This window comes from Neomonachus schauinslandi, chromosome 1 (genome assembly GCF_002201575.2).
Source record: "Neomonachus schauinslandi chromosome 1, ASM220157v2, whole genome shotgun sequence".
In the NCBI taxonomy this organism is placed as follows: Eukaryota; Metazoa; Chordata; class Mammalia; order Carnivora; family Phocidae; genus Neomonachus; species Neomonachus schauinslandi.
This window is the reverse complement of record NC_058403.1, coordinates 155396106-155414770: the sequence shown is the minus strand read 5'-3', so window position 1 is coordinate 155414770 and position 18665 is coordinate 155396106. Positions and strand designations below refer to the sequence as shown.

The 18665-nt window shown below is 44.8% G+C and overlaps 1 protein-coding gene across 2 annotated transcripts in view; it reads left to right on the top strand.

Moving 5' to 3' along the window:
• Window positions 1-18665, top strand: part of SLC41A3 (solute carrier family 41 member 3) — a 94268-nt gene that overhangs the window by 14245 nt on the left and 61358 nt on the right. Inside the window, exons 1-2 of one of the 2 annotated variants that reach the window (XM_044916176.1) lie at window positions 1542-1736; window positions 6701-6808. In XM_044916176.1, the coding sequence (XP_044772111.1) occupies window positions 1542-1736; window positions 6701-6808 (303 nt within the window). Of the gene's footprint in view, window positions 1-1541; window positions 1737-6700; window positions 6809-18665 lie in introns of those variants that run through there. The other variant, XM_021695072.2, reaches the window with a different exon arrangement.

The window sequence follows — 18665 nt, the reverse complement described above, 5'->3', positions numbered from 1 at the left end:
CACATCGTACGCAATGCAGGGTAGCTCACTTACATGACATGACAGTTGCTGCTGGCTGTCACCTGGAATCACAGCTGGAACACCCATAGGGTGCCTCTCTGTGTGACCACTTGGGCTCCTCACAGTGTGGTATCTGGGTTTCAAGCATGAGCATCTCAGGAGATGGGAAGTGGAGACTTAGTTTCTCAAGAACCAGACTGGCATGGTGTCTCTTCCACTGTGTTCTCCTGGGCCAGCAGTCACAAATCAAAGGGACGAATGTCCAAGAAGGGTAGAGCTCGTTATGTCTGGCTCCAAGGAGAGGCTTAAAAATATCTGTTGAAAGAATGAGTAAATGAATTATGTGAGGACAGATGCAGAGAGAGGAATATCTGGGGCTTGAGGGAGATATTTTTTGGAGAAGTTTGGCTGGAGTTGGTGAGGAGGTGGATAGGCTTGAGGAAATCAGTAGGATCTAGATTGGTGAGGACCATGAACTCCAGGCTAAGGGGATGGGACCTGAGTGTGGGATAGACTATCCAATAGAGGGGAACCAGCTAAGTTGCCTGAGAGGAAAGGAGCAGAAGTTGAGGCCCAGATCAAGGGCCTGGTCCAGGTTAAGTCCTGTTGGGTCAGTAGGTAAGTGTGCTTCTGACCTGGGGCTTCTTTTGGTTGTGGCCTTGATCCTTGTTCCAGCCAGCCCTCAGGCCTGCCATTCTGTCCTTGGTACCTGTGGAATGCACAGGGCACACCCAACAATAGAATCACAGGCAGTCAAAGGTAACGTCCCAGCCAACTCTCTGGGTTGGGGCAGTCAGCAGGCTATCAGGGTTGGTCTAACCTTTGTAGTGGATGAGAGTGGTGGGGTCCCTTTGGAGACATGTTTATAAGCCTTCTGGGCCCTTGAGCGAGAACAGGGCTGCATTTCCTCTGTGAACATAGCTTCTTCATATGGCCATGAGCCTTTGGACTCTGAAGTCAAGGTGATCGTAGGACATGGCTTCTTTCTTGGGTACCTGCAGCCCTCTCAACCTTGAGGAATGAACTCCTCAGGGGCCTGTAGGAGTGGGTCCTTTATGCTGAGATTTGTCCAGGCACTTCTCTGCCTAGTAGAAGCAGCCTGGGGTGCATAAGCAGAAGCAGGCAGGATTCTTTGCAGCCCTCACCAAGGCCAGGCCTCATGTGGCTCTGTCTCCCTGGGTCCAGCCCAAGCCAGCGTGGGCTGGATGCTGTCAAGGTCACTGGGAGAGACTGTGAGTCTCCTCATGACAGTCCTGCTGAGGGAGGTCCCAGCTGACACAGCAGCCACTCTCTGAGGAGAACCTGATCTGCAGGGAGTGGACAGACAGCAGGAGCCAAATGAGGCTCTGAGTCACACTGGCCTTTGTTTCTTGCTTGCTGTCGCCCTTGGTGGAGGGGCAGTCGGGGAGCCTTCCAGCAGCTCAGGGCACTGGCAACATTACCTGTGTGGACCTCTTAGGAAACATATCCTGGTGTGGGTGAGGAGGACAGAGGACAGACTTGGACGTCTTGCTCCTGTGCATGTGGTTGGCAGCCTGACCATGGTGGTCACCCAGCTGAATCTGGAGTTTCGCTTCCAGGGCAAGAAGCTGCGAGGCTTCAGCTGTGAGCTTACCCGGTCTTCCCACGGGGTCTTCCCTGAGACTGTCTTCACTATCATTTGCCAGATCGTGGTGCCCATTCTATTCTCAGGCGTGGGCATGTTGACGGCCGGCCTGGTGATGAACATCATCCAAGTGCGTACTGGGCATATGATAACCAGCATGGGGCCCTGGGTGGAGGGACTGGGGAGCCAAGCTCCCTGGGGATCACAGATAGACAGATTGGGAGAGCCCTGAGCCTGGCCTGATGCCCAGGAGTCCTGGGCTCAGTGGTGCTAGCTGGAGGTCCCTCCAGAGGCCTCAGGTCTGAGATCCATAGAAGCTTCTGACAACCCTCTCCAAGGTCAGCCCAAATGAACCATGTTAGCCTGGGGAGCTCAAACCATTTTCCTTCCAGGGAATGCAGGTTCATCAGGCAGGGCCTGGAGGGGTTCAGACTCTTTGCCTATTTGCTCACTATGTGAGGGAATTCATTAGCCTCCTCTGCATCAGCTTCCCCACCTACAGACAGGGTTAACGAATGCACCTACCTCACAGGGTTGTGAGGATGGGCGCCCGAGTATGCCTCATGCTGTGGCCCTGAGGGTGATGGGCACTGTTCCCTCCAGTCCCCAGAATCTCTGTCCAGAGCCCGGGCTGGGGCCCAGGTGGCACGGGATGCGGCGATCTCTTTTAGGTGGAGGCATTTGTAGGGAGGCCCTTGAGCGAGAGCACACACTCTAGCATTCGCTTCTCCTGGTCTGTTTATGCTCAGGTAATGCTGTTTGAATCATTGAGGGTTTGCTTTGTCTGCCTAAACATTTTTATAGAATTAGTCTGTGATTCTAGACAATATACGTAAGTGAAGAAGAGAGGATGCCCATAATCTTGGTCAACGTTGTGGTGTGTATCTGTCAAGAACGTATGGGATCGGGGCGCCTGGGTGGCTCAGTTGGTTAAGCGACTGCCTTCGGCTCAGGTCATGATCCTGGAGTCCTGGGATCGAGTCCCGCATCGGGCTCCCTGCTCAGTGGGAAGCCTGCTTCTCCCTCTGACCCTCCCCCCTCTCATGTGCTCTCTCTCTCTCATTCTCTCTGTCTCAAATAAATAAATAAAATCTTAAAAAAAAAAGTATGGGATCATACTATATGATATGCTTTTTAGTCAGTGAAATTAAATTTAAATTTAGTTTTGCAGCCCATGGGGACATCCCAGCTAGTGTGTGCCTTCCTCAGTTGGACCCCACATCTCCTTCCTGATGGCTGCTCAGCCTTCCTGTGCACCTGTCTCTGAGTTGGAGAGGGGCGATCAGCACCCACCCTGTCCCCCAGTCTCTGGATGAGGCTCATGATGCCTCCTACTTAGCCTCTGCTTGCACAGCTCAGTGGATGGCACACTCACTGCTCCTGGGGCTAGAGCAGCCCGTTGTGTACTGGCCAGGACTGTTAGAAAGCATTCATTTGTGGGGCTGGCAACCTATATACCCATCTCTCCCACCTCAGAGCTTCACCCCTTGGGCTTTTGTAGTAATCTCTCACCCCTTCCCTAAGGCCCTCCTGGGGATACTGGGGACAGACACACTGCCCTGGGTCTCTCCTTTTTGACCTTCCATGACCTCCTCACGGAGCATGAGTTTGAGCCCCTCCACTACATTGCGTGTCCCTTAGTTGCTGCAGCCTGGGAGAATGTTGATCAGTCAGCTGGGGGATCTTGGCAGAGTCCAGAAGATTCGGTGGTATGTGGGGGGAAGACGGGCTCGGGATTGTACCTGACCATTAGCTGTGGTGGTGCAGAAGGCCAGTCCAGGAGGACTGTCTACTGGAGGGCAGAACACCTTTCTGGATCTCTGTGTTAAGGTGCCATCTGGGAGGCTAGCATGCAGCTAAAGGGGTGTCTTAGAAGGCAGGCCCAGAGCATACCGGGGGAAGGCTGTCTGCAAATCCAGGCCTTGAGCCATCCAGCTTTGGGAGGCCCGGCAGCTGGGAGAAACAGAAAAAACCCTGGAAGATACAACTCATTCCTTCTTCCCATTTGCAAACGTGCAGGGCCTCCCGGCTATGGTGAATTTCAAGGGCACTCAGGTTTGCATGGCTCCTGCGCGTGCACCACCACCTCCCTACTCACCGCTGCTCAGCGGTGCAGGAGGCAGCCTTGCCAGCACCATTCCACAGGGTAGTCCCACAACACAGGAGGGTGACCTGGCTCCATCTGTTCCCAGGTTGCCTGATGCTGGGGCCTCGGGTCTTATGAGCCTGCAGCAAGGATGACCACCTGGCAGGTGTGCCTCGTGGCTGTGCCTGGCACAGTGGGCTGGCCCCAAGGGCACTGGTCAGGTCCTGGCTTTACCTCCTCTAGATTTGGGGCCAGGGGTCTGTTCTCTGTTTATGGGGTCTGGGTTCAGTCTATCGTTGGGCCCAGGGATTGAGGCCCAGTAAGTAGTCAGGGTATCAGTTCGTTGTTTTTGTTTTTCTTCAAAGAATTATCTTTCAGTTACACAAGGAAGGAAGGTATAAATGTTTCTCTTTTTTTATAAAGTAAGTATCGCAGTTGAGGTTAAGCCCTCAATCTCAGTTTATTCGTGGAGGAAGCCTCTATTATCAGGTCACGTGTGTCCTTCAGACCTTATCAAGGTGCACCCAGAGGCAATGACAGGGGTTTTAATTGTGTATGTGGTCTTTCTGCACTGAATCAGGCATGAATTAGGATGTAGCCATGCTCAGAGTAGGTGAGATGAATTCATCCATTCATCTGATTCCTCATTTATTCGCTCAGCATATTGTGTTGAAGTCTATACCAGCTGCTCTGGGGCTCTGGGGGTGCAGCGGTGAGCAGAAGCAGGCCTATCCCTGCCTTCCTGGCATTTGTAGCCTAGTGGGCGAGGCAGGCACTCATCTGATCATCCCACAAACAAGTATCAGGGAGCAGAGGCAGTGAGCAGACGTTTGCCTGTGAAGAAAGAAGGAACAATTCTTTCTTCCTAGAGGGATCAAAGAATCTGTAGTTAGCAGGACAGCTGGAGTTGGACCTTAAAGGATAATATAATAGCTTCTAGGATGATGTGAGAGATAGCAAACATTCCAAGCAAAGGGATCAGTGTGTGCAGAGATACAGATGAATGACATTTGCAAGGAGTGAGGAATGGCACGCGGCCACGGTCATGGGGGCAGGGTGCTGGACAGGCAGTGAGGGGATCTGTCTGCTCTGCTCAAGTTGTATGCTGAGTACAGAGGAGTTGTTTGGGTGTTGGTGAGCCCTCTGTGGCAGGGGATGCTGAGGGGGGTGGGTGTTATTTTTACTCTTGAGTCAGTGGGTACTCGGACTTGTGTGTCAGCTGAAAAGAAAGTGCTTGGGAGCAGGCCAGCTTGCTGGGGAGGTGGGAGGAGGCTTGGGGTAGACAATGCCAGCCTTAGGGGAGGCCAGAGCCCAGGGAGGAGGGCCCTGTCAGGAACTGGATAGCAGACTGACCTCTCTGGATGGGATGTGGTGCACTGATAGGACAGCTGCGCAGGGAACTGGGGCTGGATGCTTCTGGAAGACCAGGAACTGCAGGAGGCTGCTGACGGTGGGAGTACCTCCTTGCCTGGTGACACAGTTTTCTTCTGAACTTTCAGGGGAGGGCAGACTCCTAACTCCATCAGAGCTGGGAATGGATTCTGAATGCCCCAGCTTTGCAGATAAGGTAAAAGGAGAAAGGAAGCCATCAGCCATGGGTGCTCTTTCTCCATCGAAGAACCTGAAGGAGGCCCGACCCCTTTCACTTCAGGCCCTGTAAGATGTTTTGTTGGGATGCTTTAGATGACTCTTCTGGGCCCCTACAGTAAGTGGGTTCATACATCTTCAGTTTCAGGGAACAGGGACCAGACGCCAGGCCTCCTGTCTCCTAGCTGACAAAGTAGGAGGATGTTTTAGGTCTAGAATTCTAAAACCAAGAGGAGCCTTTAGCGTAGGGATCACATGTATCTATAGGGGCCAGAGAGGTAAATTAAGTCAGTAGGACCAGATGGGATATTGAAAATTGATGGAGGGGGGCACAGGCAATCTTTTTTTTTTTTTTTTAAGATTTTATTTATTTATTTATTTGAGAGAGAGAGAGAGAGAGAAACAGCATGAGAGGGGATAGGGTCAGAGGGAGAAGCAGGCTCCCTGCTGAGCCGGGAGCCAGATGTGGGACTCAATCCCAGGACTCCGGGATCATGACCTGAGCCAAAGGCAGTCGCTTAACCAACTGAGCCACCCAGGCGCCCCAGCACAGGCAATCTAATTGCATATAAACAGGTAGAAATCATTTTCACTTCACAAACAAGTTTTTTCTCTTCCAGTTTTCTTAATGTATGTGCCCCTTTCATTCTTTTTTATTTTATCTTATCTTTATTTGAGATAGAGTGAGAGCCAGTGAGAGAGAAGAGGGAGAGAGAGAGCACGAGGTGGGGAGGGGCAGAGGGAGAAGCAGGCTCCCTGCTGAGCAGGGAGCCCAACTCAGGGCTTGATCCCAGGACCCCGGGATCATGACGTGAGCCGAAGGCAGATGCTTAACCGACTGAGCCACCCAGGGGCCCTTTTTTTTTATTTTTAATTTTTTACATTTGATAGAGACCTGGATAGAGACATATTCTGTCTGTTTTGACATCCAGAGTCCGCACATGATGCTGTGGGGCCACTTGGCCGTGGTGTCTTGGGGCCACCTGGGAATCACTGTCCCTGGTAGAGCAGGGCCACTCCTCAGTCCCAGCTGGTCTTGCCGGCGCTCCCATTCATGAGGAATCTCCCAGCTTTGAAATCGGTGACTCGTTCCTGTTGCTACAAACACATGGGCCACACTGGACACAGCGTGTTTGCAGACTGGACCCAGCCAGTTGGCCTCGGACCCCAGCTTGCCCCCCAGTTTTCCCAGCTGCTGAAGGCCAGAGAAAGAAAGGAACTCTCCTGAGGCCACTAGTGCTGTTCACTAAATAGTATTCAGAAAATTTCATGGCTTCCTTATACTATGTTTAATTTAAAGCCATTTAAGAAACTACTTAGTCTTACTCATGAGAAGTAACTTGCCACAACTTCTTTCAAGAAATTTTGAAGATGTGCCAATATGTGTATTTGAATTGATCTCCTTATTCTTTCCCCACCAGCATTGGCCCGTGTTTGTAGAGGTTAAAGACCTATTGACGTTGGTGCCACCCCTGGTGGGCCTGAAGGGGAACCTGGAAATGACGCTGGCGTCACGACTCTCCACAGCTGTAAGTAGATATCTGAGTGTCTGGGCCAGCTGCCCCCCAGGGATGGACCCATGGGCACCTCCCAAGCTCCCCTCGTAGCTTGTTAGCCGGTGGGTTGGACTCTGGAAAAATGAGTGTCATGAGGTTCTGTTCTATCACAATGCTCCACCTGGTCACTCCTCCCAGTCTGCCATCCTGTTTTTCCATGGCCCAACTGGACTGCTGGCAAGGGCCGGGCCCAGCTCTGTGTGCCCTCAGTTTTTCCTCTAACCCAGTGTCAGGTGCTGCTCTGTGTCCCCGAGCCTGGCTCCACACATTCACATAAAAGTTGTAATGAGCAATGCAGACTTCCTGGAGAGTTTGGGAGAGGAAACAGAGGACTTGAATCACCATGGCACCCACCTCTGTTGGAGGACTCTGTTCTCTAGAATGGCTCCTTGAATGCTCCGTCAGCAGAGCGGCTTCTCAGGGTTCTATAGCTCACACTGTCCTCGCCTTGTTACTTGTGGCACCCCTCCCAGCTCTCCTGGGAGCTGAAATTCTCTGTCTTTTATGCATAGTGGTCTCTCCCCTTTGTGAACCAGTGTGTGAACCAGGCCTGTGGCAAGAGGAGGTATGGTACAGGCAAGAGACTGAAAGAAGAGCAGTGTAGCTGGCATAGTGCTGCCTGGAGAGGTGGGTGAAGGGCAGTCAGCCTGACAGTGGCCCTGAAGAGCCACATCCTAATCAGGCGGGCCTGTGCATGGTTCCCTATGTGGACAGGGTCTTTGCAGGTGTGGTTAAGTGAAGGACCTGGGAGATTATCCTGGATTATCCAGGTGGGCCTCACTGTCATCACAAAGGACAGGGAAGTTTCAGAAGAAAAGGCCATGTGAGGGAAGCCAAGGCAGAGAAGATGCTATGCCATGGATTTGAAGATGGAGGAAGAGCCAGGAAAGGTAGCTCTATCTGCTGGAAAAGGTGAAGAAACAGATTCCTCCCTAGAGCTTCCAGAGGGAGTAAGGCCCTGTTGACACCTTGATTTTTCCCCAGAAGACTCATTTCAGACTCGGCCTCCAGAACTGTAGGAGAATGCATTTCTGTTGTTTTAAGCCATGAAATTTGTGATAATTTGTTACAACAGTAATAGGGAATTAACAGGTAGGACTGGATCATTTACAGACCCATAAGGACATTGAAATGTTTTATTTTTTTATTTTTATTTTTTTAAGATTTTATTTATTTATTTGAGAGAGAGAGAATGAAAGAGAGAGCACATGAGAGGGGGGAGGGTCAGAGGGAGAAGCAGACTCCCCGCTGAGCAGGGAGCCTGATGTGGGACTCGATCCCAGGACTCCAGGATCATGACCTGAGCCGAAGGCAGTCGCTTAACCGAGCCACCCAGGCACCCCATTGAAATGTTTTAAGCAGCAGATAACATGATAGAGACACGCACACGAATGATTACATTGGTCAGTGTTTGAGAGGGAAAAAAATGTTGCTTGCAGCCTCTGCTGTGGTGTCATTTCAGGTGTTAGCATTTTTATTTCATAATGTTTAACTACATGTTAAACATTCTCTGCAATGATCAAATCTTCGTTGTAATTTGTTTTAAATACATAAAACATAGAGGGAAAACACACTAGTAGTATAATTCATTACAGCCATCTGTCCAAGGAGAATACCGTCATTATCATCACAGTAGAACCTTTGAAGGCACTCAACACCCATTCTGTATTTTTGTTTAAATCACTGTATTAGGGTATAAGTTAATAAAATAAAAACTCACAAATTTTAAGCATATAGGTCAGTGACTTTTGACAGATCTGTGTCCCCGTGTAACTACCACCCCAGTTGAGATCTAAAACATTTCCATCTCCCCAGAAGATGTCTCCTCGTGCACTCAGCCCAGCCTCTCCCACCACTCTATCCTGGTAACCCTGATCCAGCTCCAGTCTCTATAGATAAGTTTTGTTTTCAACACACATTCATGATTTTTAAAAATACTCGTAGTGCAACTTGAAATAGAATAATTTTTCTGTATTGTATTTATTTGTTTTGTTTACATTGTTTTATTTTAGCTATATTGTTCTGGATGTTTTAGATATTGTAATAAACCAAGAAAAGGGAAGTAAGAGACTTGCATATTGGGAAGGAGGAGAAAAACTCATTATTTGCTATCGATATATTTGCCATCTTGGAAAAATCTAAGCAAATCAGCTAGAAAACTGTGAAACTAATAAGCTCAATAGAGTGACCTGGTTTCAAAATTCTAGATGAAATTAAAAAAATGTATGTATTGACATACATAAATGTGTATCTATGTACTTGTGTACACACTAGAAATAATCATTTACAAAATACATTCAGAAAAGAGGTATTTTTTAAAACATAAAGTAATTTTAAAACATCTTCAGACTGAAGCCATTGTTTAGGACCTATACAAATAAAACAACTTTACAAAGGGAAATATAAATTTGGAGAGAGATACGAAGTTCCAGAATGGGGAAAGTCAATGTTGTAAAGTTACCAATTTTCCCTGTCTTAGTTTATAAAGTTAATGCAGTTAGTATTAGTGTGCCAAAGGAGTTAGGGGAACAGTTGACAATATTATTTTATTTTATTTTCTATTTATTTTTTAAATTTAATTTAATTTTATTATATTATGTTAGTCACCATACAGTACATCATTAGTTTTTGATGTAGTGTTGCATGATTCTTTGTTTTCGTGTAGCACCCAGTGCTCCATGCAATACGTGCCCTCCTTAATACCTATCACCAGGCTAACCCATCCCCCCACCCCCTCCCCTCTAAAACCCTCAGTTTGTTTCTCAGAATCCATAGTCTCTCATGGTTCATCCGCCCCCTCCGATTCCCCCCCCTTCATTTTTCCCTTCCTTCTCCTAATGTCCTCCATGCTATTCCTTATGTTCCACAAATAAGTGAAACCATATGATAATTGACTTTCTCTGCTTATTTCACTTAGCATAATCTCCTCCAGTCCATCCATGTTGATGTAAAAGTTGGGTATTCATCCTTTCTGATGGCTGAGTAATATTCCATTGTATATATGAACCACATCTTCTTTATCCATTCATCTGTTGAAGGGCATCTCGGCTCTTTCCACAGTTTGGCTATTGCAGACATTACTTCTGAGAACATTGGGGTACATATGGCCCTTCTTTTCACTACATCTTTTCACTATATTGTCTTTGGGGTAAATACCCAGTAGTGCCGTTGCTGGGTCATAGGGTAGCTCTATTTTTAACTTTTTGAGGAACCTCCACACTGTACCACATGTGTACCAACTCCACACTGTACCACATGCTGTACCAACTTGCATTCCCACCAACAGTGTAAGAGGGTTCCCCTTTCTCCATAACCTCTCCAACATTTGTTGTTTCTTGCCTTGTCCATTTTTGCCATTCTAACTGGTGTAAGGTGGTATCTCAGTGTGGTTTTGATTTGGATTTCCCTGATGGCTAATGATGATGAACATTTTTTCATGTGTCTGTTAGCCATTTGTATGTCTTCTATGGAGAAGTGTCTATTCATGTCTTCTGCCCATTTCTTGACTGGATTTTTTTCGGTGTTGAGTTTGAGAAGTTCTTTATACATCGTGGATATCAGTCCTTTGTCTGTGGTGTTTGCAAATATCTTCTCCCATTCTGTGGGTTGCCTTTTTGTTTTGTTGACTGTTTTCTTTGCTATGCTTCTTGATGAAGTCCCAAAAGTTCATTTTTGCTTTTGTTTCACTTGCCTTTGGAGATGTATCTTGAAAGAAGTTGCTGTGGCCGATGTCAAAGAGGTTACTGCCTGTGTTCTCCTCTAGGACTTTGATGGATTCCTGTCTCACATTGAGGTCTTTCATCCATTTTATCTTTCTGTATGGTATTAAAGAATGGTCGAGTTTCCTTCTTCTGTATATAACTATCCAATTTTCCCAGCACCATTTGTTGAAGAGACTTTTTTCCAATGCATATTTTTTCTTGCTTTGTCAAAGATTATTTGACCATAGAGTTGAGGGTCCATATCTGCGCTCTCTATTCTGTTCCATTGATCTATATGTCTGTTTTTGTGCCAGCACCATGCTGTCATGGTGATCATGGCTTTGTAATATAATTTGAAATGAGGGAGCATGATGTCCCCAGCTTTGTTTTTCTTTTTCAGCATCTCCTTGGCGATTCGGGGTCTTTTCTGATTCCATACAAATTGTAGGATTCTTTATTCCAGCACTTTGAAATATATCATTGGAATTTTGATCAGGATGGCATTGAAGGTATAGATTGCTCTGGGTAGCATAGACATTTTAACAATGTTTATTCTTCCGATCCATGAGCATGGAATGTTTTTCCATCTCTTTGTGTCTTCTTCAATTTCTTTCATGAGTGTTCTGTAATTCCTAGAGTATAGATCCTTTACCTCTTTGGTTCAGTTTATTCCAAAGTATCTTATGGTTATAGGTGCTATTGTAAATGGAATCGATTCCCTAATTTCTCTTTCTACTGTTACATTGTTAGTGTAGAGGAAAGCAACTGATATCCGTGCATTGATTTTTTGTCCTGCCACATCACTGAATTGCTGTATGAGTTCTAGTAATTTGGGGGTGGAGTCTTTTGGGTTTTCCACATAAAGTATCATGTCATCTGCAAAAAGAGAGAGTTTGACTTCTTCTTTGCCAATTTGAATACCTTTTATTTCTTTTTGTTGTCTGATTGCTGTTGCTAAGACTTCTAGTACTATGTTCAACAGTATTGGCAAGAGTGGGCATCCTTGTCATGTTCCTGATCTTAAGGGAAAGGCTCTCAGCTTTTCCTATAGATGATGATATTTGCTGTGGGTTTTTCATGGATGGATTTTATGAACTTGGGAATGTTCCCTCTATCCCTATACTCTGGAGAGTTTTAATCAGGAAAGGATGCTGTATTTTGTCAAATGCTTTTTCTGCATCAATTGAGAGGACCCTATGGTTCTTCTCCCTCCTATTAATATGTTCTATCACATTGATTGATTTGCGAATGTTGAACCACCCTTGCATCCCAGGGATAAATCCCACTTGGTCGTGGTAGATGATCCTTTTAATATATTGTTGGATCCTATTAGCTAGGATTTTGTTGAGGATTTTGGAATCCATATTCATCAGGGATATCGGTCTGAAATTCTCCTTTTTGATGGGGTCTTTGCCTGGTTTGGGGATTAAGGTAATGCTGGCCTCATAGAATGAGTCTGGAAGCTTTCCTTCTGCTTCTATTTTTTGAAACAGCTTCGGGAGAATAGGTATTATTTCTTCTTTGAATGTTTGATAGAATTCCCCAGGGAATCCATCAGGCCCTGGACTCTTGCTTTTTGGGAGGTTTTTTGATCACTGCTTCAATCTTGTTACTGGTTATTGGCCTATTGAGGCTGTCAATTTCTTCCTGTTTCACTCTTGGCAGTTTAGAGGTTTCCAGGAAGGCATCCATTTTTTCCAGGTTGCTTAATTTATCAACAACTACCCGTTGTTGATAATAATTTCTAATAATTGTTTCTTTTTTTTTTTTAAAGATTTTATTTATTTATTTGACAGAGAGAGAGATAGCTAGAGCAGGAACACAAGCAGAGGGAGTGGGAGAGGGAGAGGCAGGCTTCCTGCCGAGCAGGGAGCCCGATGCAGGACTCGATCCCAGGACCCCAGGATCACGACCTGAGCCGAAGGCAGACGCCTAACGACTGAGCCACCCAGGCGCCCTCTAATAATTGTTTCTATTTCCTTGGTGATAGTCATGATCTCTCCCCTTTCATTCATAATTTTATTAATTTGGGTCCTTTCTCTTTTCTTTTGGATAAGTCTGGCCAGTGGTGCATCGATTTTATTAATTCTTTCAAAGAACCAGCTTCTAGTTTCATTAATCTGACCTACTGTGTTTCTGGTTTCTAATTCATTGATCTGTGCTCTGATCTTATTTCTCTTTTAATGCATGGCTTAGGCATCATTTGTTGCTTTTTCTCCAGTTCTTTAAGGTGTAGAGTTAGTTGGTGAATTCGGGATATTTCTATTTTTTTGAGTGAGGCTTGGATGGCTATGTATTTCCCCCTTAGAACTGCCTTTGCAGTATCCCATAGGTTTTGGACCAATGTGTTTTGGTTCTCATTGGTTTCCATGAATTGTTTAAGTTCTTCTTTGATTTCCTGGTTGACCCAAGCATTCTTGAGCAGAGTGGTCTTTAGCTTCCAAGTGTTTGAGTTTCTGCCAAATTTTTTCTTGTGATTGAGTTCCAGTTTTAAAGCATAGTGGTCTGAGAATATGCAGGGAATAATCTCAGTCTTTTGGTATTGGTTGAATCCTGATTTGTGACCCAGTATGTGGTCTCTTCTGGAGAAAGTTCCATGTGCGCTCAAGAAGAATGAGTATTCTGTTGTTTTAGGGTGGAATGTTCTGTATATATCTACGAGGTCCATCTGGTCCAGTGTGTCATTCAAAGCTCTTGTTTTCTTGTTGATTTTCTGCTTAGATGATCTGTCCATTGATGAGAGTGGAGTATTGAGGTCTCCTACAATTAACGCATTGTTATCAATATGACTCTTTATTTTGGTTAATAGTTGGCTTATGTAGTTGGCTGCTCCCAATTGTTAGATCTTGTTGGATAGACCCTTTAAGAATGATATAGTGTCATTCTGTGCCTCTAACTACAGTCTTTAGCTTAAAATCTAATTTGTCTGATATAAGAATTGCTACCCCAGCTTTCTTTTGAGGTCCTTTGGCATGGAAGATGAATCTCCATCCCTTCACTTTCAGTCTGGATGTATCTTTAGGTTCAAAATGAGTCTCTTGTAGACAGCATATGGATGGGTCCTGTCTTTTTATCCAATCTGTAACCCTGTGCCGTTTTATGGGAGCGTTTAGGCTGTTCACGTTGAGAGTGATTATTGAAAGATACGAATATACTGTCATCATGTTGCCTGTGAAGTCCTTGTTTCTATAGATTGTCTCTGTAAATTTCTGTTGTAGATCACTCTTGGGGTCTTTCTCCTTTTATAGAACCCTCCTTAATATTTCTTGCAGGGCTGGCTTAGGGGTCACATTCTTTCAGTTTCTGCCGGTCGTGGAAGCTCTGCATCTCTCCATCCATTCTAAATGACAGCCTTGCGGGATAAAGTATTCTTGGCCTCATGTTCTTCTCATTTAGTACCCTGAATATGTCTTGCTAGGCCTTTCTGGCTTGCCAGGTCTCTGTGGATAGCTCTGACATTATTCTGATGTTCCTCCCTCTGTACGTAAGGAATCTCTTCCCCATAACTGCCCTTAAGAGGGTTTCCTTCATTCTGTGTTTGCGAGTTTTACTATTACATGCCGGGGCGTTGGTCTGTTTTCCTTGATCTTGGGAGGGGTCCTCTATGCCTCTAGGACACAAATGTTTGTTTCATTCCCCAGATTAGAGAAGTTCTCAGCTACGATTTGCTCAAATACATCTTCTAGTACTCTCTTTCTCTCTCCACCCCTCAGGGATCCCAATAATTCTGACATTGGAATGTTTCATGGTGTCTCTTATTTCTCTTAATTCTGTTTTCATGGATTTTGAGCTGTTTCTCCCAAGCCTCCTCTTTTTCCTTCTTTTCGATCAATTGGTCTTCTAGATCACTAAGTCATTCTTCTGCCTCATTTGCCGTAGTTGTTAAGAATATCTAGATTAGATTGGATCTCATTGATAGCATTTTTAAGTTCTGCCAGTTCAGCTTTCATTTCTGCCCTTAGAGACTCTATGTTGCCATTAATCAATTTCTCCATTCTAGCTATGATCTTCATAACTGTTACCCTGAAGTCCCATTTCTGACATCTTGGTTATACCTGTATCCATTTGTAAATCTGTGGCAGAAGTCACAGTCTCTGAGTCTTAACTGTTTTGAGGGTTCCTCTTCCTAGTCATTCTGTTGAAGGGTGGCTGAGAGAATGTGCAGAGTGCAAATTATTGACCAGAACCCAAGCAAGATGCACCTGTTTTCTAGGGACCTTAGGGTTGCTGGCCTCTTGTTTTCCCAGCCTGTCTTCTGGGGGAGGGGCCTGCCACGCTGTTACTCAGGCAACCCTGTTTGGGCAGAGTTGCCCTGCGCCCTCTGGGGAGGATGGGCTCAGTGAAAACTGGTTTTTCAGGGCTTTTGTTCTCTGGCAGCTTTCCCTGGTGGCTTTCTCGTCTCTTCGGAGGGTCAGAGCAGAAGCGACTGTTGCCAACCCTCTGCCTCAGAACAGAGAATTTGCAGTCTGTTCTTCAGTGAGCTCTCCAGGCCACACTATCTCCATTTCTGTCTATGCTGCTAAAAACTGCAGCACCCTGGGTTGTGCACCCCTCAGCAGTACTCCCAGTCCTTGCCTCCAGGTTGGGGCACAGCGGCACGTCTCTTCCCTTTGTGCTTCTAAAAGCACCAGCCGCCCCCAGTTTGCACGCACGGCCCCGCATCTCCAGGTTTCAGTCCGGGGGGGCTACCCTAATGTCCTTTCCCCACCACTACCAGTCTGCGAGTGTGTGCCCCATCCCCAGCGTGGGAGCTCTCATGAACCAGTGGTTCAGGATCCCCACAGCTCCCTCACCCTTCTGTTTTATCTTCCGATATCTGCCCATGGAATCACGACTCCCTGCTTCAACCTCGAAACCAGCCGCCTGCAAGATTCTGTTTGTAGAGATCCAGATATATCTTCTTACATCTCAGGCTGATTTCGTGAGTGTTCAGAGTGCTCTGGTGGATATCCAGCTCAATTCAGGGGACCGGTTGGAATAGGGTCCCCTACTCCTCTGCCATCTTTTCCCAAGTCCAACAATATTATTTTCAAGTTGATCTGGCCGAATAAGTGAGTGAGAATAGCCAAGGAAATATTGATAGGAAAAAGAGTAAGAATACGAATAGTAATGGTGAAATTTGATTTCCACATTTTAAAATGTAATATAACACTATAGTAATTAAACTATTTTGCAACCAGTGTTAGTTAATGTATCATACAACAAAATAGAACATCCAGAAAAAAAATCAGATGTATACAAATGTGATCTATTGAATATTGGCATTTTAAACCAGTGAAAAAGGTTGAATTTTTAATAAAGATTTATTTATTTATTTATTTGAGAGAGGGAGAGAGAGAATCCTCAAGCAGACTCCCCCTGAGCAAGGAGCCCAATAAGGGGCTCGATCCCAGGACCCTGAGATCATGGCCTGAGCTGAAACCAAGAGCCCGACGCTTAACCAGCTGAGCCACCCAGGCCCCCCGAAAAAGGATGAGTTATTAATAAATGGTGCTGAGATCATTGGTTAATTCTTTAGAATTAATTTTCCTTATGTCCTACATCAATATATATGTTGAGCAGATTGAATAATTTAAAGTGAAGCATGATACCAGGAAAACACACCATTATTTTTAGAATCTGGTGATAGTGTTTTTTAAGTAGCAGAACAAATGCAAAACCCATAAAGGAAAGATGATGGTCTTGTCTTAATTAGATTGGAAACCATGTAATAATTTGTTTTAGTTTTTTAGGGCCACCATAACAATGTACCACAAACCGACTGGCTTAAACAACAGAGAACTGTCTCACGGTTCTCAGGGCTGCGAGTCCAGATGAAGGTGTGGGCAGGGTTGGTTCCTTCTGAGGGCCACAAGGGAAAATCTGTTCCAGGCCTCTCTCCCAGCTTCTGGGGGTTTGCTGGAAATTTTTGATGTTCCTTAGCTTGCAGACACATATGGCATTCTGCCTGTGTTCCTGTTTGTGTTCAAATTTCCCCTTTTTGTAAGGACACCAGTCTTACTGGTGCCCATCTTACTCCAGTATGACCTCATCTAAACATCATTGCAACCCTATTCCCAAATGAAATCACATACTGAGCTACTGGAGTTAGGACCTCAACATCTTTTGGAGGGATACAATTCTACATAACAATTTCCTTGCATAAGTTTAAATGGGGAATAACTAACAAGGGAAGAAGTTATAATATATAAAATTAACAGTTTGTATCCTCAAGTATGTAAGTAGCTCTTAAGTAGCAATATGAAGACAAACCCGTCAAATCAAAATGAACAAAGGACATGAATCATAAATCCATGTTTGCAAATAAATAAGACTATAAAGCAATAGAGAAAAACATCTCAATCATACTAGTCACCGGTGGATATTCATTAACCAGTACTATTTTATTGCGTATCAAGTGGGCTCAGATGAATATGAATGTGATTGTCCACTGTTGGCAATAGTGTGGAGTATGAGAATTGTCAAGCACTGATGTCAGCAAGTGTAATTTGGTACAGTGTTTCAGAGGAGCAATTTATCAAACCACAAATATATGTAGACCCTTTACCCCAGAAATTCTGTTCCTGGTGGGTTATCCTAAAGAAACAGTTAGTTACCCAGAGATATCAGTACAAGGATGTTCTCCCATAGCTTTTTTTCCTAATTTTTATTTTGAAGTAATTATAGATTCATAGGAAGTTGCTAAGATAGTACAGAGTCAACCTTTGTACCTGTCTCCCACTTTCCCTCAGTCTTTGCATGTTACATAGTTCTACTGCATTACTGAAACTAGGACATTGACATTGGCACAAGCTGTGTGCAGAGTTCCCTGTCATTTTTATCACATGTAGATTCCAGTGTTCATCACCACAATCAGGAATCAGAATTGTTCCTTCCCATAGAGACCTCCCTCAGGCTACCCCTCCCCCAACCCTAATCCCCAGCAACCACTTGTCTGTTTACCACCTTTAAGTTTTTGTCATTTGGGAGGAGCTTAGTGTTTCTAAGCGGTAATGTGGTTTGTTGTGTATATCAGTAGTTCATTGTTTTTATGGCTGAGTAGGATTCCATTCCGTGTAAACCACAGTTTGTTTAGCCATTCACATATTGGAGGATATTTTGGTTGTTTCCAGTTTGGGGCTATCACAAATAAAGCTGTTAGGAAAATTTATGTACAGGATTTTACGTAGATACAGTTTTCATTTTTCTCACCCTGGGAGTGAGATCGCTGAGCAGTATGGTGTTTTAGTTTTTAAAGAAACTGCCAGAAAATTTTGTCAGTTCCCACCAGCAATTTAAAAAAAATTTTTTATTATGTTCAACTAGCCAACATATAGTACATCATTAGTTTTTGATGTAGTGTTCAACAATTCATTAGTTGCATATAACACTCAGTGCTCATCACAACACGTGCCCTCCTTAATACCCACCAGCAATTTTTGACATAACCAGTTTTTCCACATCCTTGCCAGTATTTAGTATTGTCACTATTTTTAATTTTAGCCATTTTATTGAGTGTGCAGTGATATCTCATCTTGGTCTTAATTTGCATTTCCCTGAAGACGGTGCTGTTGAAAATCTTTTCATGTGCTTATCTGTCCTTCACATACCGTCTTCAGAGAAGTATTCATTCATATCTTTTCCCATTTCTAATTGGATTTTCTATTTTTGATTCTTGAGAGTTCTTTATACATTCTGTATATGAGTTTTTTGTCAGATAGGTGGTTTGTAAACATTTTCTCCTAGTCCATAGTTTGTCTTTTCATCTCCCACCCCAACAGGTTCATTAAAAATTTTTTTTAATTGTGATAAAATACACACAATAGGAAATTGACCATCTTAACCATTTCTGAGCATCCAGTTCACCGGCATTAAGTATATTCACATTGTTGTACAACCATCACCACTATCCATGCAAAGACTGTTTTGGTTTTGGAAAACTGAAATATTGTTCCTATCAAACAATGATTCCTCACTCTTCTCCCCTCAGCCCCTAGCAACCACCACTCTACTCTCTGTTACTATGATTTTGGCTACTCTAGGCACCTGATGTAAGTGGAACCATACAGTCTTTGTCCTTTTGTGACTGACTGATTTCACGTAGCATAATGTCATCAACCTTCATTGATGTTTTAGCATGTGTCAGAATT